Below are 27,314 nucleotides of genomic sequence, written 5' to 3'. Positions count from 1 at the left end.
CACCCTATCTTTTACAAGTCGTCCTCCACTTACGACAATAATCAACGGGACGTGGAATTATACACACACACACACACACACACAGACACACACACACACATACACAGGTAGGACGTACGACCACAACTGAGCCGTGCTAAGCGAGACAGCCGTTAAGGGAGCTTTGTCCCATTTTACGACCTTTCTTACCACCGTTAAGTGAATCGCTGCAGTTGTTAAGTGAGGAACATGGTTGTTAAGCGGATCTTTCCAGCCTGAGTAGGGGGTTGGACTAGATGACCTCCAAGGTCCCTTCCAACATCACCATCATCATCATCATCATCATCATCATCATCATCATCATTATTATTATTATTATTAGTAGTAGTAGTAGTAGTAGTAGCAGTAGTAGTAGTACCACCTGTCCTTGGGACTCTGCAACTGTCATAAATTCAGGTAGTCCTCAAGTTACAACTACAACGGAGCCCACAATTTCTGTTGCTAAGCGCGACGGTTGTTAAGTGAGTTTTGCCCCATTTTACGACCTTTCTTAACACCATGGTTAAGTGAATTGCTGAGTTAGTCACATGGTCATTAAATGAATCTGGCTTTCCCCCGCTGACTTCGCTTGTCAGGAGGTTGTAAAAGGGGACCACCTGACCCCGGGACACTGTAACCGTCATAAATCTGAGTCAGTGGCCAAGTTTCTGAATTTTGATCCTGGACCACGGTCGCATGACTGCAACGGTCGTGAAGTCCGAAAAAAAGGTCCTAAGTTACTTTTTTCAGGGCCGTTATACCTTTGAACGGTCAGTAAATGAACCGTTGCACTGAGAGAGACAGGAAAAACAATGAAGGGGTACAGATAGTCCTCAGGTTACAACAGCAACAGAGCCTGCCCATCCTGGACGTAACTCCCGACGGTCATAAAATGGGTTTCGTAATATTTGGGGCCGCGATCCTCTCGTCGACCAGCTGGGGGAGCTCTTGGCACACCCAGAATAAAGTCCGAAGTGCTTCTTACCACCACAATAGAGCAGCTTTTAGGAAATGTGACCCCCCAGCTGGATGCACTGAGTATTGGGGTCCACCCCCTCCCCAAAACCTTCTGCTATTGGGGTCCCCCCTCTTCCTGGGGAATTCTGGGAGTTGAAGTCCACAAGTCTTAAAGCAGCCAAGGTTGGACAGCCTTGCTCTCAGTTCCTGGAAAGCAGCTGTCAATCAACATCTAAAGGTGGACTCAGCATCCCTTACAGATGTTTTAAAACGTGGGAGCTTTTTCTGGGGTACTCATGACACGTTACACGCATGCAGGATCTTCCTCCTCCTCCTCCCAGCCCCAGATCTTCCTCCCTCTCCCCTCACCTCTCTGGCAGGAGGGCAGGTCCCCGCTCCACACCAGGTCCCAGTGGCACATCAGGAGCTCCGTGCCCACCAGCTCGTAGCCAGGGTAGCAGTGGTAGGTCACCACGGCCCCGTGGATCAGCTCAGGGTGCGAGGTGGTCTTCCAGCCGTTGGGAATTTCCGGCAGCTCCGGGCACGTGTCGTTGCGGGGAACCTCTGCCAAGGAAGAAGACAGAAACATGCATGGGGGGCTGGCAAGGGATGCCTTGGAAGCTGATTCAGGGGGGGTGAGGAGAGGCTCTTTTAACCCACACCCAACTCAATGGGAAGTCTGCAAATGGGGGGAGGCTGTCAGTCGCCCTTGGTTGCACCCACCGTATCTCCGCAGATACATAAAAAAGAGTAGAATAGAATAGAAAAGAACAGAACAGAAAAAAATAGAATAGAATATAAAAAAGAATAGAATAGAATAGAATTAAGAATAGAATAGAATTACGGAATGGAATAGAACAGAGAATAGAATAATAGAATAGAATAGAATAGAATAGAATAGAATAGAATAGAATAGAATAGAATAGAATAGAATAGAATAGAATAGAATAGGATAGAATTACAGAATAGGATAGAATTACAGAATAGGATAGAATTACAGAATAGGATAGAATAGAATTAGAAATAAATAGAATAGAATAGAATAGAAATTAGAATAGAATAGAATAGAATAGAATAGAATAGAATAGAATAGAATAGAATAGAATAGAACAGAACAGAATAGAATAGAATAGAATAGAATAGAATAGAATAGAATAGAATAATAGAATTAATGATAATAGAAATAGAAGTAGAGTAATGATAATAGAATAGAAATAGAAATAGAACAGAACAGAATAGAATAGAATAAATATTGGAATATAGAATAGAATAGAAATTAGAATAGAATAGAATAGAAAATAGAGTAGAATATAAAAAAGAATAGAATAGAAATAAATTAGAATAGAATAGAATAGAATTAAGAATTATGACCATTTGTTTATTGACCGTCCGAAGTTACGGCAGCACTGAAAAAAGTGATTTAGGATTGTTTTTCACACTTAGCCACCGTCGCAACCTCCCCGGGGTCACATGATCAGAATTCGGACACTTGGCAACTGGCGTCACATGATCAGAATTCGGACACTTGGCAACTGGCTTGTACTTATGACGGCTGCAGTGTCCCGAGGGTGTGTGTCACGTGACCTTCCGGCAAGCCAAGTCAATGGGCGGAGGCCAGCTTCGCATAGCGACCGTGTGACTCACTTCACAACTGCAGGGGCTCTCTTACCAACGGAGGCAAGAGAAGTCGTAAAGTGGGGGGGAAACTCACGTTACGACTGTCTCGCTTAGCGACAGAAATTTTGGGGCTCCATTTGTAATCGCAACACTGCCCTCCTCCCCCCAATGTCGGAAGCTCAGCCGAGAAAGCCTTTCGGGGGTGGTGGGGTGGTGGATGTGTCTCAAGAGAAGGCAGCTACTCCGCTTACCGGCAAAATGGATGATGAAACCCTGCCGGTAACCGACGGAGCTGCTTCCCGGATCCGACTGGAACTGGATGGTGACATCGGCCATGGAGGTGAAGAGCTGGAAATGCCGGTGGGAGCCGGAATACTGACCCAGGATGCGGGCCGTCAGGTCGTCCCCGTCGTAGAAGGTCAGCGTGTCCCCTTTGCCCAGACGCAACCTTTAAGGACAAGCAGGGGGGTTCGACGGGGGGAAAAGAAAGGGCTGCGTCAACAAAGGAGCCCTCTGCCAAATTCATAGCAGCGCAGAAGCAAACTACGGGGACAGGGAAGCTGATAATTTGGTTGAAAATTGGGTTTGATTCTCTGTTCTTCCCAGTCTGGCCTCCAGTTAGAACAATTAACCAGTGGAACTCCTTGCCTCCAGAGGTTGTGAAGACTCCAACACTGGAATAGTTTTTAAGGAGTCTGGACAACCGTTTGTCTGAAGCGGTGTAGGGTTTCCTGTCTGAGCAGGGGGTTGGACTAGAAGACCTCCAAGGTCCCTTCCTATTCTATTCTATTCTATTCTATTCTATTCTATTCTATTCTATTCTATTCTATTCTATTCTATTCTATTCTATTCTATTCTATTCTATTCTATTCTATTCTAATATTATTCTATTCTAATATTATTCTATTCTATTCTATTCTATTCTATTCTATTCTGTTTAAAAGTTTACTTTTCTCTCATTTTCTCCTTGTCCCCAAGAAAGCAAATTCTTAATTTGTCCTCCTGCTTGGGCGTTGCCACGTGCCCCTCCCCCTCCCTTGGTTGCACAAGGCGCCAAACACACAATGTGGGTTTCTCACTCACATTTGTGTAAACAACCTTCACTCTTAAGATGCCTTCTATTGTCATGCAAATGACAACGGGGGAATCTGGAGGGATGACAAATTTCCAGAACTGCAGAGGCAGATAAAACGCCCCTTCAAATGCAACTCAATCCCTTTCTTCCCTCTCTGAAATCCCAGGAGCCAGCCAGCCCCCCCCCCCCCGCAATCCACACGTGTGTTTGTGAGGGGGGGGGAGGAGTGCCAGGCTTTCTTTTCAGGTTCTTTTCCTGCTTCCTGGAAGAGTTGGCAAGCATGGCCTGACCATCAATCAAGGGTTTTTAAGAGAATAACAGAGTTGGAAGGGACCTTGGAGGTCATCTAGTCCAACCCCTGCTCAAGTAGGAGACCCTACACGATTTCAGACAAATGGCTGTCCAGTCTCTTCTTGGCAACCTCCAGTGTTGGAGCACCCACAATGTCTGGTGGCAAGCTGTTCCACTGGTTAATTGTTCTAACTGTCAGGAAGTTTCTCCTTAATTCCAGGTTGCTTCTCTCCTTGATCAGTTTCCATCTGTTGTTCCTTGTCCTGCCTTCAGGCGCTTTGGAAAATAAGTTGACCCCCCCTCTTCTTTGGGGCAGCCCCTCAAATAGTGGAATACTCCTATCGTGTCCCCCCTAGTCCTTCTTTTCTCCAGACTGGCCCTTCCCAAATCCTGCAACCATCCTTCATAAGCTTTAGTCTCCAGGCCTTTAATCGTCTTAGTTAACAGAATAACAGAAAGAGTTGGAGGGGACCTTAGAGGTCTTCTAGTCCAGCCCCCCGCTCAAGCAGGAGACCCTATACCATTCCAGACCAATGGTTGTCCAATCTCTTCTTAAAAACTTCCAGTGTGGGTTGGGATTAGGCTTAAGGTTTGTGATGGAGCGCCCACAACTTCTGGTGGCAAGGAGTTCCACTGGTTAACTGTCCTCACTGTCAGGAAATTTCTCCTTAGTTCCAGGTTGCTTCTCTCCTGGATTAGTTTCTCCATCCGTTGCTTCTTCTCCGGCCTTCAGGTGCTTTGGAGAATAGCTTGACTCCCTCTTCTTTGGGGCAGCCCCTGAGATACTGGAAGGCTGCCATCATGTCCTTCTATTCATTAAACTGGACATACCTCCTCCTCCTCCTCCTCCTCCTTCACTCTGCAAACTCCTTCTAGCACTGATGATGTTACCCTAGTCAGGTCATGAAACGTCTGCACGAAAACCCCAAGACACATACACACACACACACACACACACAAACACACACACACACAGTTGTGGGCAGGGAAAAGAAATCAGTACTCTGAAAGCCTCTTTTCCAGCTAACACATTCCTCCTTAGTTGCAGGTTGCTTCCCTCCTTGATTACTTTCGATCCGTTGCTTCTTGTCCTCCGCTTCTGGCACTTTGGGGAACAGGTTGACCCCCCCTCTTCTCTGCCGCAGCCCCTGCCCCCAAATACTGGAATAATTCTATCCTGTCCCCCTTCCCACAATCCTTCTTTTCTCTAGACTAGCCAAACCCAAGTCCTGCAGCCGTTCTTCGTATGTTTGGATCTCCCGGCCTTTGATCATCTTACTTACTCTTCTCTGCACTTTTCCGAAAAGCTGTACGTAGAAATGCTACCTCCTGTGCTACTTCTGTGCGCAACTCCAAGGACTTACTTGACTTACAGTCGTTCGTTTACTGACCATTTACAGTTCAAACAGTGCTGGGAAAAAGGGACTTAAGGCAGCATCGCCAGGATGAAAATTTGAGCATTGGGCAACCGGTATATAGATAAATAGTCCTCGGCTGAAAAATCACAGCAGAGGGCAGAATTTCTGTTGGTAAGCAAGACGGTCGTTCAGTGAGTTTTGCCCCATTTTACGACCTTGCATGCCACCGTTGTTAAGTGAATCACTGCAGTTATGAAGTTAGCAACTCGGTTGTTAAGTGAATCTATCTTCCCCCATTGACTTCGCTGGTGGGAAAGTCACGAAAGGGGGGGGTGTCAGGAGGCCGTGACCGTCATAAATACGAGTCAGTTGCCAAGTGTCCGAAGTTTGATGACATGATCGTGGGAACGCTGCAAAGGTCGTAACTGTGAAAATAGCTCCTAAGTTGCTTTTTTCGGTGCCGTTGTAACTTTGAACGGTCATTAAACGAACAATTGTAAGCCAAGGATTACCTGTAGTTACGTCCTGGGTCACATGATCACCGTTTTTAACAACCTTCCCAGTCGGCTTCCAACAAGCGGAGTCAGTGGTGGAGGCCAGATTCACTCAATGACTGCATGATTCACTTAACAACGGTTGTGGTTTGCTTAGCAACCCTGGCCAAAAAGGTCGTAAAATGAGGCGCAGCCTTGCTTAGCGAGAGGAATTCTGGATTCAAGTGTCATCGTAAATCGAGGATTGACTTGCAGGAGGGCCCTGGGTTGCCCTGCTCTTGGTCTGCCCGCCTTCACGAGAGCCTGGTCCGGGTGCGAAAGAGGGGGTGGGAGAAGCCGTCCACTCACACACGTATGTCCAGCAAGATGCGTTTGTCCTCTTCCACGTGGACCCCCCAGATGCAGTCCTGCCCTTTTCCATACGGCTCGGGCCAGTTGGGGGATAAAACCACTCCGGACGCATCCGTGATCTCCCCACTGCACACGGCTGTTGGGACACAGGTGAGAAACAGGTCACACACGTGGGCTGGGTCACCGGCATTGCCAGCGCTGGGTTTTTGCTTCCTTCCTTCCCTTTCTTTCTTTCTTTCTTTCTTTCTTTCTTTCTTTCTTTCTTTCTTTCTTTCTTTCTTTCCTTTCTTTCTTTCTTTCTTTCTTTCTCTTTCTTTCTTTCTTTTTCTTTCTTTCTTTCTTTCTTTCTTTTCTTTCCCTTCTTTTCTCTTTTCTTTCTTTCTTCCTTCTTTCCTCTATCCCTCCTTCCTTCCTTCCCTCCCTCCCCCTCCCTCCTTCCTTCCCTCCTTCTCTCCCTCCCGCTCCATCCCTCCCTCTTTCCTACCTTCCTTCCTTCCTACCCTCCTCCCTCCCTCCCTCCTTCCTTCTTTCCTTCTCCTCTTTTCTCTTTTCTTTCTTTCTTCCTTCTTTCCTCCGTCCCTCCTTCCTGCCTTCCCTCCCTCCCCCTCCCTCCTTCCTTCCCTCCTTCCTTCCTTCCCTCCCTCCCCCCTCCATCCCTCCCTCCCTCCCTCCGTCTTTCCTACCTTCCTTCCTTCCTACCCTCCTCCCTCCCTCCTTCCTTCCTTCTTTCCTTCCTTCCCTTCCTCTTCCCTTCCTTCCTTCCTTCCTTATCCTTCCTTCCTTCCTTCCTTCCTTCCTTCCTTCCTTCCTTCCTTCCTTTCTTTCTTTCTTTCTTTCTTTCTTTCTTTCTTTCTTTCTTTCTTTCTTTCTTTCTTTCTTTCTTTCTTTCTTTCTTTTTTTCTTTTTCTTTCTTTCTTTCTTTCTTTCTTTCTTTCTCTTTCTTCCTTTCTTTCTTTCTATCTTTCTCTTCTTTTCTTTTCTTTTCTTTCTTTCTTCCTTCTTTCCTCCCCCTCCTTCCTTCCCTCCCTCCCCCCTCCCTCCCTCCTTCCTTCCTTCCCTCCCTCCCCATCCCTCCTTCCTTCCCTCCCTCCCCTCTCCATCCCTCCCTCCTTCCTTCCCTCTTTCCTTCCTTCCTACCGTCCTCCCTCCCTCTCTCCTTCCTTCCTTCCCTCCCTCTTTCCTACCTACCTTCCTTCCTTCCCTCCTCCCTCCCTCCCTCTCTCCCTCCTTCCTTCCTTCGTTCCCCTTTGTTAAGACAGGAATGGGAAGGAGGGAGGGAGGGAGGGAGGAAGGAAAAATGTGAAAGTGAAAAGGATGAGAAGGAAAGACCTGTAGGAGGAGAAGGAGTGGCAGAACCTGGGGGCGGAGTCAAAAGAGGCATCAGCCTAGAATCCCTACGTAGCCACAAGTGAACTAAGTCAGTCCAGCCACCCTTGAATTCCACTGACACCTCTCTAACGCCAAGCAGGGGCTGACCACCAGTTGGGAAGTCTCCCCTGCCTAGGCATGAGTAGTAGCAATGGATCCGCTGGCCTTTGGCACCTGGCAAGCCAGGACGGTCGGCCTTTCTCCAGCCGTGCCCCTCCCCATCCCTCACCTCGGCAGGCCGGCTCCGTCTCGTTCCACTGGGGGTTGGCGGGATCCACGCACTCAATGATGACCGAGCCTTGCTCCAGGGTGTAGCCAGCCTCACAGGCAAACTCCACCGTGGTGCCCACTTTGTAGCTGCCGTTGCTGGAGGTGAAGTTCCCGTACTTGACAAAGGGCTCGTAGCAGTGGCCGGGCCGGAAGGCTGCAAAGGAAGGCAGAGTAGGGCGAAGAAGGCCTTGGTCTGATTCCTTCAGCAGGACTGGCCCCTGGACTACACTTCCCATCAGCCTCAGCCCACAGAGTTGAAGCTGGGAAGGGTAACAGGTTTAACGGAGTTGGAAGGGACCATGGAGTTCTTCTAGTCCAGGGGTCGGCAACCTCGGCTCTTTTATGACTCGTGGACTTCAACTCCCAGAATTCCTGAGCCAGCTGTGCTGGCTCAGGAATTCTGGGAGTTGAAGTCCACGAGTCATAAAAGAGCCGAGGTTGCCGACCCCTGTTCTAGTCCAACCCCCTGCAATAGATTGGCAAGGCCTCGGGGGGGGGACCCCAACTCTTCTTGGCCGCTCACCCTCATAGCGTAGGGCCACGCCGGCGGCCACGCCACCGCTATCCGTGGAAAACTCGATGAAGAAACCACGGCTGGTGCTGACCAGCCCCTCGATGGGCAGATACTCGACTTCATACGAGTCGTACACCGGAGGCGCCTCAATGTTGTTGCCGTTGCGGATGATAAGCCTGCAACAAAGAGGGGCAGATCTCATTTCTGAGGGTCTCGAGGACTCCGGGATTTGGGGGAAGCAGAGAGGGTCCAAAACGGGGACCCACCCACTCGGGGGATTGCCCCTGGCTTAGCGTGTCTTGCAGTGCAGTAAAAACACGGCAGAGTTTGATTAAAGGTAGACCTCGACTTACGACTGCATTTGAACCCCCAGTTTCCGTTGCTAAGCCAGACATTTATGTGACTCCCCCCGCCTCAAATTTTACGATCTTTCTTGCCGCCGTTACTAAGTGAATCGCTGCAGTTGTTAAGTTTGTCACGTGGTTGTTAAGTGAATCTGGATTCCCCATTGACTTGGCGTGTCAGAAGGTCACCAAAGGGGGATCACTTGAACCCGGGAAGTTGCAAGCGTCACAAGTCCATCGCCAGTTGCCAAGCATCCAAATTTTAATCACGTGACCACGGGGATGCTGCAACGGTCATAAGTGTGTGAAAAGGTGGTAAGTTATTATTATTTTTTAGTGCTTTTGTAACTTCCAACGATCACAAGCTTAAGTCAACGTAAGTCAAGGACTATCTGTATATGGCAGTGGGTAAAATCTGGGTTATTTTACCCTCTCTGGACATCTCAATCAAGTGCTGGGAGGATCAGTCTGAGTAGGATGAAAGTTGTTTATTGGGGGGCGGGTACAGCAGGGGGCAAAAAGAGGAGCCCTGTGGGGGGGGTCTTGACCAGGGAACCCCCATGTTGTAGACTGGCAATCCCACTCCTCTAGAACAAGGTTTCTTGACCTTGGCAGATTTCAGAAGGATGGAGTTCAGCTCCCAGAATCCCCCAGCCAGCATGCTTTAAGAGGGGTGGGCTTCCATTCCCAGAATTCCCCAACCAGCCATGCTTTAAGAGGGGTGGGCTTCCACTCCCAGAATCCCCCAGCCAGCATGCTTTAAGAGGGGTGGGCTTCCAGAATCCCCCAGCCAGCCTGCTTTAAGAGGGGTGGACTTTCACTCCCAGAATCCCCCAGCCAGCATGCTTTAAGAGGGGTGGACTTCATCTCCCAGAATCCCCTTGCCAGCATGCTGTAAGATTGGCTCAATCACCCATAGAGTCTTGAACTTTTTTTTTCTTCGAATGAAGGCCTGTTTTTTTTTAATTTGATTGCAAAACTTCAAAGCAGAGTTTCTTAACCGGCAAACCAAAAGACGGGTGGACTTCCACTCCCAGAATCCCCCAGCCAGCCTGCTTTAAGAGGGGTGGGCTTCCATTCCCAGAATTCCCCAGCCACCTGCTTTAAGAGGGGTGGGCTTCCACTCCCAGAATCCCCCAGCTAGCAAGGTGCACTCTCTTTCACCCCAAAGGGCTGTGGTGAGGAAGCAACCAAGATACTAGCAAAACATTCTCTTTTTTGGGGGGGGGAACCTCACTGGTCTCAACAAAATACCTCACTCCCCCATCCCTTGCCCTCCCATCTGCTGAGGACTCACCTGTCGTCATCCTCTGCCAAGGAGACCTTCTCGAAATGCAGGTGCAACCGCTGCCCAGGGGGCGCCTCCAACACCCAGTGGCAGGTGAGGTTATTGCTGTAGCTGTCCGGGAAGCCTGGCGACACGACGCGCCCCGTGGTGGCGTTCTGCATCACCCCTCCGCACGCCGCTGCAAGAAGAGCACAGAGCGGGCAACGCGAGTTGGGGGTCCACCCCTGGCGTGGCGCCCCCTTCCCTGCTCTGCTGCCCCACCCCTGGCTGACTCACCGATGCAGGTGGGCTCCTGGCGGCTCCAGAAGGGATGGGTGGCATTGAGGCATGCCAGGCAGGGCTTCCCCACCAGCTGGTACCCGACCACGCAGGAGAAGCACGCTTGGCCTCCTGGGTGCGTGCTGCTGACGGAGACCTCGCCGTACGCAGGCCGCGCCGGGAAGGCACAGCTCAGCAAGTACGCTGGACACAGAGGAGAGATACAGACGGTGGCTTGCTGCAGGGGTCCCCGATCCCCAGGTCGAGGACCAGCACCGGTCCACAGCATGTCAGAAACCGGGCCGCACAAACAAGCGAAGCCCCATCCGCGAGATGCAGGCAGCACACAAAACCACGCACCCTCCGGTCCGTGGAAAAACCTCTCTCCACGAACTGGTCCCTGGTGCCCGAAAGGTTGGGGGCCGCTGGCTCAGGGTTAATGTCAGTTCCCTTTGGAACGCTGCCATAGGAGAGGGGAGGGGGAGCACACTGGGGGCATGGATTGAGGATGTTCCTGTACTCTTAGCCTTTCTTTCTACTTTCACTTTGATCCATTTACCGTATTTTCCAGCGTATAAGAGGACTGGGTGTATAAGACGACCCCCCAACTTTTGAGGTGATTTTCATGGGTTGAAAAGTCGTCTTATACACCGGAAAATACGGTACATGGGAAGTTGGGAGGAGGGGATTCCTTCGGGGCCCTTTGTTTCCACTCCTGCCAGCTGACGAGAGCCCCAGGCGCACGCCGGTTATCACCTTTCCGGCTCGTAAGACCTTCACGCCAGCGGATTGGCTCCTGATGGACCGGGGGGGGGTTATGGGGGTGGGGCTGAAGAACGGGACTTTTAGCTTCGCGCTTTTGCGCGGGAACTTCAGATTCCGACTTTTTGTTCTGCCATCACTTTCTCTCAGTAAAACATCCTCTTTGAAGCCAGGCCTCTTTCCTGAGTTGTGCTTGCCTGGAGGGACAGCCCTTACGTTCAGTCCTGAACGCTAAAGGCGCTAAAGCAACCTCCCTGCCCATCGTCCTGGGCAATCGCGCTCTTCCATATCCCTTGCTCTCTGCCACACCAGAGGCAGCAGGCGTCTATTCCAGGACTGCCTGACCAACCCAAGTTGCAGAGGCCAAGGCTTGAACCCCGGGCCTCCTGCCTGCAAATCCGATACAGGTAGTCCTTGAGTTAGGACCAGAATCGAGCCCACAAAGTCCGCTGCTCAGCAAGAGAGTTGTTAAGGTGAGTTTCGCCCCATTTTACGTCCTTTCTTACCACAGCCGTTAAGTGAATCACGGCAGTTGTTAAGTCGGCAACCCGGTTGTTGTTAAGCGAATTTGGCTTCCCTGTTGCCTGTCAGAAGGTCGCAAAAGGGGGGGAATCACGTGACCCCAGGACACCGCGACCGTCGTAAATGCCAGCCAGTCGCCCAAACGTCCAAATTTGGTTCAGGTGACACGGGGAGGCTGGAACAATCATGTGACAAGTGACTCCATGTCACTTTTTCCCGGGCCGCTGTGACTTTGAACGGTTACTAAGTCGAGGACTACCCGTAACTCCACAGGTAGCCCTGTACAGTTGCTGCCTGTCGAGAGATTTATCTGCTGCCTGCCGCCACGGATTTCCTGCAATTTTCCCGTTTGAACCTGCAATCCCCGATAGCGTCATTTTTGCCCATTCTCCTGGTGCCATTTGCAGGGCCTCATTGCCTTAACAACCACAGCAGCCCCTCGGATTCTGCCTCTCCATTGGCCCGGCTTGCCGGTGATGGCGGGAGACTCTTTTTCAGAAAAAAATGCCCCCCCCCCGGCCAGAAGCTGGTGGGGTCAGTTGCAGTTAAAAAATACAGTTCGTTTAGCGACCTTCGACGTTACAACAGCAGTGAAAAATGGCACTTGTGACCATTTTTCACACTGACCACCATTGAAGCATCACCGCGGTCACATGATCAAAATGCAAGCACTTGGCAGCTGGCTCGTATTTATGACGGTCGCGGTACAGAGGCTTGGCAGCTGGCTCGTGTTTATGACGGTTGCGGTACAGAGGCTTGGCAGCTGGCTCGTATTTATGACGGTCGCGGTACAGAGGCTTGGCAGCTGGCTCATATTTATGACGGTCGCGGTACAGAGGCTTGGCAGCTGGCTCATATTTATGACGGTCGCGGTACAGAGGCTTGGCAGCTGGCTCGTGTTTATGACGGTTGCGGTACAGAGGCTTGGCAGCTGGCTCGTGTTTATGACGGTCGCAGTACAGAGGCTTGGCAGCTGGCTCGTATTTATGACGGTTGCGGTACAGAGGCTTGGCAGCTGGCTCGTATTTATGACGGTCACGGTACAGAGGCTTGTCAGCTGGCTCATATTTATGACGGTCGCAGTATAGAGGCTTGGCAGCTGGCTCGTATTTATGACGGTCGCAGTACAGAGGCTTGGCAGCTGGCTCGTATTTATGACAGTCGCAGTACCCCGGGGTCACGTGATCCCCTTTTGTGACCTTCTGACGAGCAAAGTCAAGGGGGGAGGGGGAAATCTAGATTCACTTAATGACCGTCCCGCTACCTTAACCTCTGCAGCGATTCACTTTACAACGGTGGCAAGAAAGGCTGTCAAACGGGGCAAAACCAAGCCCTGCAAGTGCACCACGCTGCGCGGGCAGCTAAACCTGCGTATCGTTCCGTTTGTGTGAACAGGGCATGCACGCCTGCTTCTTGTGCAACTGGAGCTGTGCGTCCGCATGTGCCTGCCACTGGCATGGGACCCTCCTCTCTCGCCCCCCCCTTCACCTGGCTGCCAAGCTGGAAAGGTGGGCAACCGCTGACCTGCACTGCTGGCTGGGGAGGATGGGGCATCCTAACTGGTAGACACCAGGATGGGAATCTTAGCCTTGCCCAACACGCTTGTCCAACGCACGCCTTAGGATTGTGTGAACCCGACCGCTCTCTTTGCAAGCGGGGTGAAGCGGGAAGCCTCTGTACCTGGGATGATGGGATGGCAGGGAAGCTCCGGCAACGCTATCTGTAGGCAGGTACGGTGACAGCTGTCCTCCCCACTTCCCGCCCCCGCTCTGTGCAAATTGTGTTAATTGTTGGGGCCAATTACCTCCTCATTAGACGTTGCTTCTTCGGAGGTGCCCGCTTTAACCTGGCAGTGTCGGCGATTAGCTCCTGCAGCGATTAGCAAGCTTCCAATTAGCTAATTGCTCTACAGCTGCAAGGGAAAATCCTGGCACCCCAGTAGCTGCTGTTGTGGGGAGGGTGAGTGTGTGTGTGTGTGTACACGGCAACGGAGCATTTGGGGCCCTGCCGGTGCATTGAAGCATGTGTCTGGCTGCCCTCCTCTGACCGTACAGGCAGTCCTTGAGTTACGTCCACAATGGAGTCCAAATTTTCTGTTGCTAAGCCAGACTTTTGTTAGGTGAATGTTGCCCTGTTTTACGACTTCCCTTGCCACACAGCTGTTAACTGCCCTTCTTAAGCCAGCAACACGGTTGTTAAGTGAAACTGACTGCTTGTCAGAAGGTCCCAGAAGGGGAACCCCTGACCCTGGAACACTGCAACCGTCGTACGTACGAGCCAGTTGCCATGCCTCTGAATTCTGAATGCGTCACCGTGGGGATGCTGCGACAGCGGCAAGTATGAAACCTGGTCGTCAGTCACTTTTTCAGTGCCGTTGTAACTTCAAATGGGCGGTATACAAATATAATAAACTTAAACTTAAACTTAAATGAATAGTTGTATGTTGAGGACTCCCTGTATTCAACAGGGAACTGAGGGGCAGGGGGGGGCATGTGAAGAAGGCTTTGCATGGACTCGGGGTGGGGATGTCATCAAAAACGACGGGATGTCAAGGTCCCCTTTGTGTGGATGAGAGCAAACGCCAGCCCTTTCAGGTAGGCCAGTTCACGGAATTGGCCAGCAAAAGGATCAGATAACTGAATTGTAAAAGCCTCTTTTAAAGCTTTATTGCCCCTTTTCGAAGGACCACAAACTCAAAGAGGAGGGGTGCTCGCAGCGTCTTTCACCCACCCTTGACCTTCCCAGGGTCGTGCAACCCTTCCTCGCCCCCTTCTCAAGGCCAGAATTGTGTGGCTTTGCAACTGGGAGCTCTGCACACTCGGCGCTGAGCTTTGGGGGCCGCTACAGGCAGTCCTCAACTTATAACCACGATTGAGCCAAACTGTTAGTAAGCGAGATATTTGTTACGTGAGTCTTGCCCAATTTTACGGAACGGTGAAAAACGGTCATAGACCACTCTCTTCAGTGTCATCATAACTTTGGACGGTCACTCGACGAGCTCTCTATAAGTCGAGGACTACCTGTATCGTGATTCAGAAGGAGGCACACTCAGCGGGTCTACCCCTAAGGAGACCACAACCCTGAACGCTACTTAACCCACTAACTTCCATTAAATCAGCTTTTGTCCCCATTTTGATGCTGTACGGGCATGCGGGAATGGCCTTGCCAGGGAGAGAAGGAGGCAGAGCCACAGACTGGAAAGCTGGCGTGTAAGAAATATCTCAGCCCACAGAAAGAGGGAGAGCGTGGGAAACATTTCAGGAGAGACTCTCCCTCGTCTTACTCGGAGAATAAAAGGTAGGTGGGTAGACCGAAGGAAACACAATGGGTTAATTCTACTTGATTGTAAGGCTACACGAACAGACTCTCGCAGCTCTGAAAGGACAAACCTCCCCCTGTCTTTTTTACAGCCTGAGAGACTACGGAGGGTAACTGTTGAGTCTCTTTCTCCACCCCACTGTACAGTTCTGGGCTATGCCCTCCCTTATCTGACTGTTCTCTATAGCTGCATTAAGAGAGTCTCGCAGGTTTGAAAGGACAAATCTTCCCCTGCCCCTTTTACAGCCTTACTGAGTTTCTTTCGCCGCCTGTTATGCAGTTAAGGGCTACGCCGTTTCTTATCCGATTGTCCCCAAGGCAGCCCCTCTTTGCTCTGTCTCTCAAGGCCGTTCTCACACACTCCCATTGCAAGGGTGAAAATACTTTTGCTCTTGCAATATTCATTTAATGTAACCTCACGGTAAAGATAAGGCTTGTTCTCCTAGGTCAGGGGTAGGCAACCTCGGCTCTTTTATGACTCATGGACTTCAACTCCCAGAATTCCTGAGCCAGCCAAGCTGGCTCAGGAATTCTGGGAGTTGAAGTCCATGAGTCATAAAAGAGCCGAGGTTGCCTGCCCCTGTCCTAGGTGTTCTCCTCACAAGGCTAATAGATCCTCTTCTTTTGTGGCTGCACAGCCCTTCTCACAACAGGAACTTCGGGTCCTAAATCAGGCTCAAAAACAGTAAATGTGAGAGGCACCTTGGAGTCCTAGTAGTGGACGATCACTTCGACACAAGCCAGCTGTGTGCGGCAGCAGCTAAACAAGCTAATGCAATCCTTGGTTATATAAACAGAGGCAGGATTACAGAATAACAAGAGTTGGAAGGGACCTTGGAGGTCTTCTAGTCCAACCCCCTGCTCAGGCAGGAAACCCTAATCCATTTCAGACAAATGGCTGTCCAGTCTCTTCTTGAAAACTTCCAGTGTTGGAGCATTCACCACTTATGGAGGCAGGTTGTTCCACTGGTTAATTGTTCTCACTGTCAGCAAATTTCTTAGTTCCAGGTTGCTTCTCTCCTTGATTACTTTCCATCTGTTGATTCTTGTCCTGCTTTCAGGGGCTTTGGAGAATAGCTTGACTCCCTCTTCTTTGGGGCAGCCCCTGAGATACTGGAATGCTGCTATCCTGTCCCCCCTCGTCCTTCTCTTCGTTAAACTAGACATCCCCAATTCCCGCAACTGTTCCTTGTATGTTTTAGCCTCCAGTCCCCTGATCCTCTTTGTTGCTCTTCTCTGCACTCTTTCCAGAGTCTCGACATCTTTTTTACATCGTGGTGAGCAAAACTGGACTCAGTATTCCAAGTGTGGCCTTACCAAGGTGTTGTAAAGTGGTATTAACTCTTCCCGTGATCTTGATTCTGTCCCTCTGTTAATGCAGCCTAGGACTGCACAGAATCAGAATCACGTGAAGTGTTAATACCAGTTTACAAGGCCTTGGTAAGCCCACGCTTGGAATACTGACTCCAGTTTTGCTCGCCACAATGTAAAGAAAGATGTTGAAGCTCTAGAAAGAGTACAGAGAAGAGCAACAAAGATGATTAGGGGACTGGAGGCTAAAACCTACGAAGAACAGTTGCAGGAAATGGGTACAGCCAGTCTAAAGAAAGGAACAAACAGGGGTGACATGACAGCAGTATTCCAGTATTTGATGGGCTACCCCAAAGAAGAGGGGGGTGGGTGTCAAACTATTCCCCAAAGCCCCTGAAGGTAGGACAAGAAGCAACAGATAGAAATTAATCCAGGAGAGAAGCAACCTGGAATTAAAGAGCAACTTCCTAAGAGTGAGGACAATTAACCAGAGGAACAGCTGGCCTCCAGACATTGTGGGTGCTCCATCCCTGGAGGTTTTTAAGAAGAGACTGGACAGCGACCCGTCTGGGGTGGTCTAAGATCTCCTGCTTGAGCAGAGGGCTAGACTAGATGACCTTCAAGGTCCCCTCCTTAGTTCTGCCCCAAAGACCTCCATCTGCCCAGCGTCCTTCAATGGCATCCCTGTGGGAGACGTACCTTCAAAGTGGAAGTGGAAGGTGCCCGGGTTGGCGGGAGAGGGGCTCTGGAACCGGACCAGCACCTGATTGGTGGGGCCACGGACCACCTGACCACGCATCAGGAAGGACTCGTTGGCCAGGGGAAGGGGCTCCAGGCCGCCGAGGGTCTCCACGGTGATTGCCTCGCCTTCCGCAAGGCTGATGTTCTGCACCTGCAGGGGTGAGGGGAAGAGAGAAGCCTCATGGGGCACCCACTCCCACTTGGGGACTGGCAAGGGGGGCAGGCAGTGGGACAGGCCCGGTCCCGTCATGAACACCCATTCCCGATTTCTGTCCTTGAAAAAACTCTGTACAGTTAGACCCATCCAGATCTAGAAAGAGTGTAGAGAAGAGCAACAAAGAGGTAAAAAGAGTAATGCAGCCTTGTAGTAGTGCTGTATTGCTAATATAGTATTGTGGTTTGGTATGCTGGTCTGACAGCCGCGGATAGGAAAGTATTACAGAGGGTAGTGAGCACAGCAGAAGACTTTGTGGGCTGTTCCCTGACACCACTGGATGACCTCGCCAGGGCCCGCTGCCTTGGAAGAGTGAGGAAGATTCTCAGGGATGACTCACACCCTGGACGGTATCTCTTTACTCTCCTACCATCCGGTAGGAGATATAGGAGTATAGCCAGCCGTACCGACAGGCTGAAAAATAGCTTTTTTCCGTGGGCTGTTAGGCTTTTGAATGGGACATAATCTCTGTGAACTTATGCGGAATTGACTTGGGAGGCCGGTGTGTGGTGTAGTTGGTTCACTTGGTGTGGTAGGATGGAGGGTTTGTTGTCACTGTGTGTTGGGGGGAGAGAGCACGGGGGGAGGCTCAGCTAATCTCAATGTACACATGTTGTACTTTGACAATAAAGGTTTATTATTATTATTATTGTTTTAATATCCTAATTATTACTTTGCTGTTTTACATGTACACTGAGAGCTTTTGCACCAAAGACAAATTCCTTGTGTGTCTAATCACACTTGGCCAAATAAATTATTCTATTCTATTCTATTCCATCCCATAATTCTATTCTATTCTATTCTATTCTATTCTATTCTATTCTATTCTATTCTATTCTATTCTATTCTATTCGGCAGATGCCTTAGTGGAAGCCTGGGAAAGGACGGCCACTGAGGCTCTTGACCGGGTTGTACCCCTGCGGCCCCTGACCCGGTGCAGATCCCGTCGAGCTCCATGGTTCTCTGCGGAGCTCCGGGAGATGAAGCGTCGGAGACGGGGCCTAGAGAGCGGTTGGAGGTCCAGCCGATCCGAATCCGACCGATTGCGACTAAGAGCCTACATTAGGTCTTATCTCGCTGCGATAAGGGAGGCGAGGTCTAACCACTTCGCCACCCTTGTCGCGTCCGCAGATAATCGCCCGGCCGCCCTGTTTAGGGTGACTCGCTCCCTCCTAAATCAGGAGGTGAGGGAGGATCCCTTGCAGGGTCGTGCCGAGGAGTTTAACCAACATCTGTCGGACAAAATCGCTCGGATTCGGACCGGTCTGGACTCTGACTGGGCAGAGTCTGACGATCAGGACACGGGCGGTCTTGTCGATATCACCTGGGAGGAGTTTGATTCTGTGACTCCGGAGGAAGTGGACAGGATCATGGGGAGGCTGAGCACCACCACATGTTTATTGGACCCGTGCCCTTCCTGGCTGGTCTATGCAGCCCGGGAGAGGACACGCAGCTGGTTCCAGGCAGTTATATCGGCTTCTCTGAGTGAGGGTAGCTTCCCCGCCGTCTTGAAAGAGGCGGTGGTGAGGCCTCTCCTCAAGAAGCCTGCCTTGGACCCAGCTGTATTGAACAACTTTCGTCCTGTCTCCAACCTTCGCTTTCTTGCGAAGGTTGTTGAGAGTGTGGTGGCGCATCAGCTCCCTCTGGTCCTGGATGAAGCGGATTATCTGGACCCCTACCAATCGGGTTTCAGGCCCGGGCACAGCACGGAGACGGCATTGGTCGCGCTGGTGAATGATCTCTGGAGGGCTCGGGACAGGGGATATTCCTCTGTTCTAGTCCTATTAGACCTCTCGGCGGATTTCGATACCATCGACCATGGTATCTTGCTGCGGCGTCTCAGGGGATTGGGAGTGGGAGGCACAGTCTTACAGTGGTTCTCCTCCTATCTCCAGGGACGTTCGCAGTCGGTGTTGGCAGGGGGGCAGAGGTCGACCGCGAGGTCTCTCATTTGTGGAGTTCCTCAGGGGTCGGTCCTCTCGCCTCTCCTGTTCAACATCTACATGAAACCGCTGGGTGAGATCATTCGTGGCTTTGGAGTTGGGTATCATCAGTACGCTGATGATACCCAACTTTTCCTTTCGACCCCAAACCACCCCAGTGATGCCCTCAACGTGATGTCCCGTTGCCTGGAGGCGGTTCGGGTCTGGATGGGGAGGAACAGACTTCAACTCAACCCCGACAAGACTGAGTGGCTTTGCATACCTTCATCCCGGGTTTATTCGGACATTCCACCTCTGGCTATGGGGGGTGAACTATTACCCCCCGTAGATAGGGCTCGCAACTTGGGAGTCCTCCTAGATTCACGGCTCACCTTGGAAGACCATATAGGAGCTGTGACTAGGGGGGCCTTCGCCCAGGTTCGCCTGGTGCGCCAGTTGCGGCCCTATCTCAGCCGGGATGATTTGTGCACGGTCACTCATGCGCTCGTGTCCTCTCGTCTGGACTACTGCAACGCTCTCTACATGGGGCTGCCCTTGAGGACCACCCGGAAGCTCCAACTGGTACAGAATGCAGCCGCGAGAGTTGTGTTGGGAGTCTCCCGATACTCCCACGTTACACCTCTGCTCCGTGAGCTGCATTGGTTGCCAGTTGTCTTCCGGGTGAGATTCAAGGTACTGGTAACGGTGTTTAAAGCCCTCCATGGCATGGGGCCGGAGTACCTTAGGGAACATCTGCTGCCGGCATCAAGCTCCCTGCGCCCTGTGCGTTCCCACAGAGAGGGCCTCCTCAGGGTGCCACCGATCAGAGAATGTCGATTGGTGGCCCCCAGGGGGAGATCCTTCTCTGTGGGCGCCCCGGAGCTGTGGAATCAGCTACCGGTAGAGCTCCGGATGGCGCCCGATCTTCGCTCCTTTCGTCGCGATCTCAAGACGTTTCTGTTTGTTCAAGCCGGCCTAGCCTGATGGGGATTGGTGGGGTTTTTTATTTTTGGTGTCTTAATTTTAACTTGGTGTTTAGAATTTTATTCCAATTGTTTTAACTCGGGCAATCATTTAATCTCTTTTTAATGTTTGTATTTAGTATTTTGTTCTGCCCTGTGAACCGCCCTGAGTCCTCAGGGAGAAGGGCGGTATACAAATATTATTATTAAATTAAATTAAATTAAATTAAATTAAATTATTCTATTCTATTCTATTCTATTCTATTCTATTCTATTCTATTCTATTCTATTCTATTCTATTCTATTCTATTCTAATTCTAATTCTAATTCTATTCCATATTCTATTCCATTTTTTTCCATTCTATTTAATTTCTATTCCATTCCATTCCATTCCAGTCTAGTCCATATTCTATTCTATCCTGCATTCTCTTCTCTTCTCTTCTCTTCTCTTCTCTTCTCTTCTCTTCTCTTCTCTTCTCTTCTCTTCTCTTCTCTTCTCTTCTCTTCTCTTCTCTTCTCTTCCCTTCCCTTCCCCTTCCCCTTCTCTTCCAGACATTCCAACTGGGAATGTCTAAGAAAAAGAAGGACTAGGGGTAACGTGATAGCAGTATTCCAGTATTTGAGGGGCTGCCCTAAGGAAGAGGGGGTCAACCTATTCTCCAAAGAACCTGAAGGCAGGGAAAGAAGCAACAGATGGAAACTCATCAAGGAGAGAAGCAACCTGGAATTAAGGAGGAATATCCTGACAGTGAGAAAAATTAACCAGTGGAACGATTGGCCCCCAGAAGTTGTGGGTGCTCCAACACTGGAGGTTTTTAAGAAGAGACTGGACAGCCATTTGTCTGAAATAGTATAGGGTTTCCTGCCTCAGCAGGGGGTTGGACTAGATGACCTCCAAGGTCCCTTCCAGCTTTGTTATTTTATTCTAGTTTTGGACGTTTCTCAAACAACAAAAGCAGTTTGCTTCTGAAGCAGGAATGGTAGCCGATATATTAAATCACACACACACACCTTTCCCTAAATTTCTAACTGGCGGAAGTTGTGCCATAGCCAATGGGCAATTCTAGACATATTTAGTGGCTCGCTGGACGTGCCGAAACAGAGGCCAACGAGATGAGCTGGGCCTTTGAGCAGAAGATGTACTGAAGGCTTCAAACATTTCCATTTTCTTCCCAGCATATATTTTATGATATGATAATAGAATAGAATAGAATAGAATAGAATAGAATAGAATAGAATAGAATAGAATAGAATAGGAATTAAACAAAATATAGAATAGAATAGAAATTAAATAGAATATAGAATAGAATAGAATAGAATAGAATAGAATAGAATATAAACAGAATATAGAATAGAATAGGAATTAGACAGAAAATAGAATAGAATAGAATAGAATAGGAATTAAACAAAATATAGAATAAAATAGAAATTAAACAGAATATAGAATAGAATAGAATAGAATAGAATAGAACAGAATAGAATAGAAATTAAACAATATAGAATAGAATAGGAATTAAGACAGAAAATAATAGAATAGAATAGAATAGAATAGAATAGAATAGAATAGAATAATGAATAGAATAGAATAGAATAGAATAGAATAGAATAGAACAGAATAGAATAGAAATTAAACAATATAGAATAGAATAGGAATTAAGACAGAAAATAATAGAATAGAATAGAATAGAATAGAATAATGAATAGAATAGAATAGAATAGAATAGAATAGAATAGAATAGAATAGAATAGAATAGAATAGAATAGAATAGAATAGAATAGAATAGAATAGAATAGAATAGAAATTAAACAGAATATAGAATAGGAGAGGAGAGGAGAGGAGAGGAGAGGAGAGGAGAGAAATAGAGAAGACAAGAGAAGTATAGAGAAGTATAGAATAGAATATAAATATTGGAATAGAATAGAAGAGAAATATAGAAGAGAAGAGAAATATAGAACAGAACAGAATTTGATCAGCTGGAGTGTAATCAGCCTAGAACAATCCAGATGAAAGGAGACTTAGAAGTGAGGGGGGGGGCTTGGCATGTCACACCCTGTGCCAGCAGAGATTTGCAGCACAACACAAGCCTTTGATGGGAGCAAAGGGTGCAGCTTTTCGAGGGAGGGTCCCTTGCCAGGCAGCTCCGAACCGCCTCGCCCACCCGCTTCCTGGGCTCCAGCCCAGCCGTTCTTCCTCCGCGCAGCTTATCTTGATCGAGGAGCCTCTGCCACCGTCTCTCATTAATCTGGCGAGTGTATATTAATTACGGTAATTAAATGGCACTGCTTGGTGATAAACGGGCAAAGGAGCCAACCTCTTTCCCTAATTACATCAAAGGTGCCAGAGATCTTGGGGGCGGCGGGTGGGGGTGGGTGGGAGAAAACGGCAGACGGGTGGCAGGGAAGAGCGAAGAGAGAGAATAATAGATTAACAGAGCTGGAGGGGACCTTGGAGGTCTTCTAGTCCAACCCCCTGTTCCAGCAGGAGACTTTATACCACTCCAGACAAGTGGCTGTCCGGCCTCTTCTGGAAACCCTCCAGCGATGGGAGCACCCGAAACCTCAAGTGTCAGGAAATTCCTTCATTCCAGCTAGGATCTCCCTCTCTTCCTTCCCTCTCCTTCCTTCCTTCTTTTCCTTCCTCCCTTCCTTTCCTCTCTCCCTCCCCCTTTGTCCCTTTCCCTTCCTTCCTTCCCCCTCCTCTGTCCCTTTTTCTCCTTCCTTCCCTCCCTCCTTCTCCTCCTCCTTCTCTTCCTTCCTTCCTTCCCTCCTCTCTGTCCCTCTCTCCTTCCTTCCTTTTCTTCTTTCCTCCTTTCCTCCCTCCCCCTTTGTCCCTTTCTGTCCTTCCTTCCTTCCCTCTCCTTTGTCCCTTTTTCTCCTTCCTTCCTTCCTTCCCTCCCTCTCCTCGTCCTTCTCTTCCTTCCTTCCCTCCTCTCTCTGTCCCTCTCTCCTTCCTTCCTTCCTTTTCTTCCTTCCTCCTTTCCTCCCTCCCTCTCCTCTTTGTCCCTTTCTCTTCCTCCCTTCCTTTCTTCCCTCCCTCCCTGCCTTCTCCTCTTTGCCCCTTTCTCTCCTTTCTTCCTTCCCTCTCCTTTGTCCCTGTCGCTCCTTCCTCCCTCCCTCCCCCTTTCCTTCCCTCTCCTTTGTCCCTTTCCCTTCCTTCCTTCCCCTCCTCTTTGCCCCTTTCTCCTTCCTTCCTTCCCTCCCTCTCCTCCTTGTCCTCCTCTTCCTTCCTTCCCTCCCTCCCTCTCCTCTTTGTCCTTCTCTCCCTCCTTCCTTCCCTCTCCTTTGTCCCTTTCTCTCCTTCCTTCCTTCCTTCCTTCCTTCCTTCCTTCCTTCCTTCCTTCCTTCCTTCCTTCCTTCCTTCCTTCCTTCCTTCCCTCCCTCCCTCTCTCCCTCCCTCTCCTCTTTCTCCCTTTTTTTCCTTCCTTCCTTGCCACACACACACACACACACACACACACAGACGCTAACTGCTTCGGCCTCTGACAACGCCTAGACACCCAGTCAGAGAAATCCCACCGGCAATCCTTCCGCCCACCCCCTCCTGGGACGTCTCCTCGTGTTTTACACCCTGCCTCTTTGTCCTCGGTGACTGATGCGCCCCTGGCCAGAGTCGAGGTGTGCAGCTTTGGAAAGGGGGGGGGTTGTCCCTGGGCTCCTCGCTCCTCCGGGCGAGCTAATGATGCCCCAGGAGCCCAGCTGGGAGGGGGAGCAGGTATTGTGGAAATGTCGGCCAAATGCCACCGCGAAACGATTTGACATTTGCTTCGCTGCGTTGCGTTGCCCGGCTGGCACGCCTGGCTGCTTCTTGCAAAGCCTTTGTAGCTTCTCATTCAGATGCTGGGAAGACATCACTTTGCAAGGGAGTTCCCAGCATCCCCGTCAGTCACACACACAAACACACCCCAGTTGTTTCTCACTGCCTCCCCCCCCCCCACCCCGCCCTCCAAGGGCCTCTGGTTCAGCTGCCCAGCGATGGAATTTTGCTCTGCTGGGAAGAAAAAAGAAAGAAACTCCCTTAAAAATTGCTAACGTGAGTAAGACCAGCAAGGCAGGTCCCCCTTCCCGTGGCTCGTATTCCGTGGCTGACATTCCCCGTGGCTTTGCATCTTCCTCCTGGCCTCTGCCTTTGCAGCTTTACCATCTCGGCGGCAGAAGCCCGTTTACTCTGGGGTGCTTATTTCTTATTTATTTCATTTTCCTCCTGGCTTGATTATTTTTATAAATAACTCAAGGAGACCAACGTAGTTCATCCTCCTTGCTCCGCCGATTTTCCCCACAACAACAACCCTATGAGGTGGCTTGGAGTGAAGGAAAGGAACTGGCCCAAAGTCACCCAGCTGGACTTCATGCCTAAGGCGGGACTAGAACTCACCACCTCCTGGTGATTAGCCGAAGTCACCCAGCCGGCTTTGATTCCTAAGGCGGAACTAGAACTCACTGTCTCCTGGTGATTGGCCCAAAGTCACCAGCTGGCTTTCATGCCTAAGGAGGAACTAGAACTCACCGTCTCCTGGTGATTGGCCCAAAGTCACCAGCTGGCTTTCATGCCTAAGGCGGGACTAGAACTCACCACCTCCTTGTGATTGGCCCAAAGTCACCCAGCTGGCCTTCATGCCTAAGGCGGGACTAGAACTCACCACCTCCTGGTGATTGGCCCAAAGTCACCCAGCTGGCTTTCATGCCTAAGGCAGGACTAGAACTCACCATCTCCTGGTGATTAGCCGAAGTCACCCAGCCGGCTTTGATTCCTAAGGTGGAACTAGAACTCACCGTCTCCTGGTGATTGGCCCAAAGTCACCAGCTGGCTTTCATGCCCAAGGCGGGACTAGAACTCACCATCTCCTGGTGATTAGCCGAAGTCACCCAGCCGGCTTTGATTCCTAAGGCGGAACTAGAACTCACCGTCTCCTGGTGATTTGTCCAGACTCAACCAGCTAGCTTTCATATTTAAGATGGGACTGGAACTCCCCGTCTCCTGGTTTCTGGCCTGCTGCTTTCACCACTGGATCATAGTGGCCCTCATAACGCTCAAGAGGGCGGGCTTCTCCCCAAGAAAGGGCAGACAAACGGTATATTTTACAAGGGGGATCGTCCAATAAGCCAAACGGGAGCCGTAACCACAGGAATGCCCGTATCGGGGGGGGGGGGGGGAGGCCCGGCTTGATTGCCACCATCTCAGCTTGTCTGCCCTTCAGCTTTGCTGGCGCTGATGCCCTCCCCAACAGCTTCCGGAGCAGATAAACTCAGCCTCTCCTTTGCTCTGTGTGTGTTTGCACGCTGGCATAATGACAGATCATTGCTTGTCATTAGGAACGCAAACAGCCTCAAGCTTCGGAGCTGCCACCCGCCATTCCAGGCACGTGCGGCGAACAAAGACAACGGTGGTTATCAGCCAACCATAATTTGTTTGTGCATGCCAGGCACATGGCAACATCCTGGAAGGAAGGAGAGCTCGTCCATCTGGCCTTCTCCAACACGGTGCCCACGGATGGGTGCGAGTGGGCCTGGCCTTGTGGTGGGCATCTGGGCTGGCAAGCCTCAACTATCCGGAAGGAGCTGTAGTGACTGCTGGGGCTTGGAACGTGAGGAAGGGGAGGCTGAGCTAATGGTCAGAGCAGTCTTTCTCCTCCCTGGATACGTTAAGACCCGTGGACTGCAACTCCCAGAATTCCTCAGCCAGGATGCTTTAAGACAGGGGTCTTCCAACTTGGCCCTTTTATGACTCGTGGACTTCAAATCCCAGAATTCCTCAGCCAGGGTGCTTTAAGACAGGGGTCTTCCAACTTGGCCCTTTTATGACTCGTGGACTTCAAATCCCAGAATTCCTCAGCCAGGGTGCTTTAAGACAGGGGTCTTCCAACTTGGCCCTTTTATGACTCGTGGACTTCAAATCCCAGAATTCCTCAGCCAGGGTGCTTTAAGACAGGGGTCTTCCAACTTGGCCCTTTTATGACTCGTGGACTTCAACTCCCAGAATTCCTCAGCCAGGGTGCTTTAAGACAGGGGTCTTCCAACTTGGCCCTTTTATAACTTGTGGACTTCAACTCCCAGAATCCTGGCTGAGGAATTCTGGGAGTTGAAGTCCACAAGTCCTGAAAGGGCTGAATTTCAAGACCCCTGGCCTATACTGATTGGCTGGGAATTCTGGGAGTTTATCAGGGAATGGGGCAGCCAGGTGTCCAAATGAAGTCAGAGACACTGACGCAAACTTGTAGTTGTATATAAACAAATATATTTAAGATCTATATTCATGGCAGACAAGATAGTCAGGAACACAGGAACATCGTGAGGTAAATCTTAACAGTATAGAGATCTCACAGAAGGAAAAAGGCGGGGAAAAAGAGAAACTCCCCCTTTACACACACAGCCACCAATCACAGCAACCACATATCCGGAAGGGGCTGTAGTGACTGCTAGGGCTTGGAAGGGGAGGCTGCGCTAATGGTCAGAGCAGTCTTTCTCCTCCTTGGATACGTTTAGACTCGTGGACTGCAAGTCCCAGAATTCCTCAGCCAGCACGGCCGCCTAAGGAATCCTGGGAGTTGAAGTCCACCTGTCTTAAAGTGGCTCAGCTTGATAAACACGGGGCTAGGCTCACGTCGGGATGATTTGCTGAACGACTGTAGCAAAAGTGGCCGTCAAAGTGGGCACATTTAACCTGGCGCCTCGCTTAGCGACAGAAATTCTCCTCTCGGTTGTGCTCATAAGCCAAGGACTCCCTCTAAATTTGAGCAGTTGCCAAACGAACGATTGGAAGTCGAGGATTACCTGCAGAGGGGTTGGCTAATAGAGACCCTCCCACCCTCCCACCCTTCTCTGACTGGCTCTTGCCCAGTCTGGGGTTTTCCTCCGCCCCCCTGGAGCCCTCCAAAGCTGGGGAGCCCCCCACCGACCCCAGGCCCCCTCCAAAGGTCGAGCAAAGGGGTGCCAGCGCCAGCCCCCCAAAGCCAGCTGGGCACACAGCCCTTCCTCCCGCTGGGGGTGACTCACCCGGATCTCCACGCCGTAACCGGGATAGACCGAGATGGTGTAGGCGCACTCCAGCCAGCCGTTCTCGTAGGGGGTGTTGCTGGGCAGCGGAGATGCCAGGGCGCCCCGAGGTCCGGTCAGGTTCCAGCTGCAGGGCCCTTGTGGGGGGGGGACACAAGAGGGTGGGAGGGAGGAAGAGGCCCTTAGAAGCTGCACAGAATAAGAGAGTTGGGAGCGACCTCAGGCGTCTTGTAAGGTAGATGTCAAGAATATCGACCTTGCGGCCGAGGAAAACCAAGCTTTTCAATCAGTCAGTCAGAACAGAGCTGGAAGGGGCCTTGGAGGTCTTCTAGTCCAGCCCCCTGCCTAACGCAAGAGTCCTTACACCAT

At 50.4% G+C, this 27,314-nt stretch overlaps 1 protein-coding gene across 1 annotated transcript in view; it reads right to left on the bottom strand.

The window, feature by feature from the left end:
• Positions 1 to 27,092, bottom strand: part of SEZ6 (seizure related 6 homolog) — a gene marked incomplete at its 3' end in the record, with an annotated part of 48,765 nt that extends 21,673 nt beyond the window's left edge. Inside the window, exons 1-9 of the mRNA XM_081314393.1 lie at positions 26,946 to 27,092; positions 16,816 to 17,008; positions 10,222 to 10,407; positions 9,955 to 10,123; positions 8,323 to 8,489; positions 7,759 to 7,953; positions 6,159 to 6,297; positions 2,844 to 3,040; positions 1,345 to 1,539 (exon numbers count right to left, since the gene is read on the bottom strand). Of these exons, the coding sequence (XP_081170519.1) occupies positions 1,345 to 1,539; positions 2,844 to 3,040; positions 6,159 to 6,297; positions 7,759 to 7,953; positions 8,323 to 8,489; positions 9,955 to 10,123; positions 10,222 to 10,407; positions 16,816 to 16,915 (1,348 nt within the window). The 5' untranslated portion in view covers positions 16,916 to 17,008; positions 26,946 to 27,092. The remainder of the gene's footprint in view (positions 1 to 1,344; positions 1,540 to 2,843; positions 3,041 to 6,158; positions 6,298 to 7,758; positions 7,954 to 8,322; positions 8,490 to 9,954; positions 10,124 to 10,221; positions 10,408 to 16,815; positions 17,009 to 26,945) is intronic.
• Between the last annotated feature and the right edge of the window lie 222 nt (positions 27,093 to 27,314).

Source organism: Vipera berus (assembly GCF_964194415.1).
Source record: "Vipera berus genome assembly, chromosome: 1".
NCBI classification, from domain to species: domain Eukaryota; kingdom Metazoa; phylum Chordata; class Lepidosauria; order Squamata; family Viperidae; genus Vipera; species Vipera berus.
Note: the sequence above shows the minus strand (reverse complement) of the source record. Positions and strands in the feature narration are given on the sequence as shown.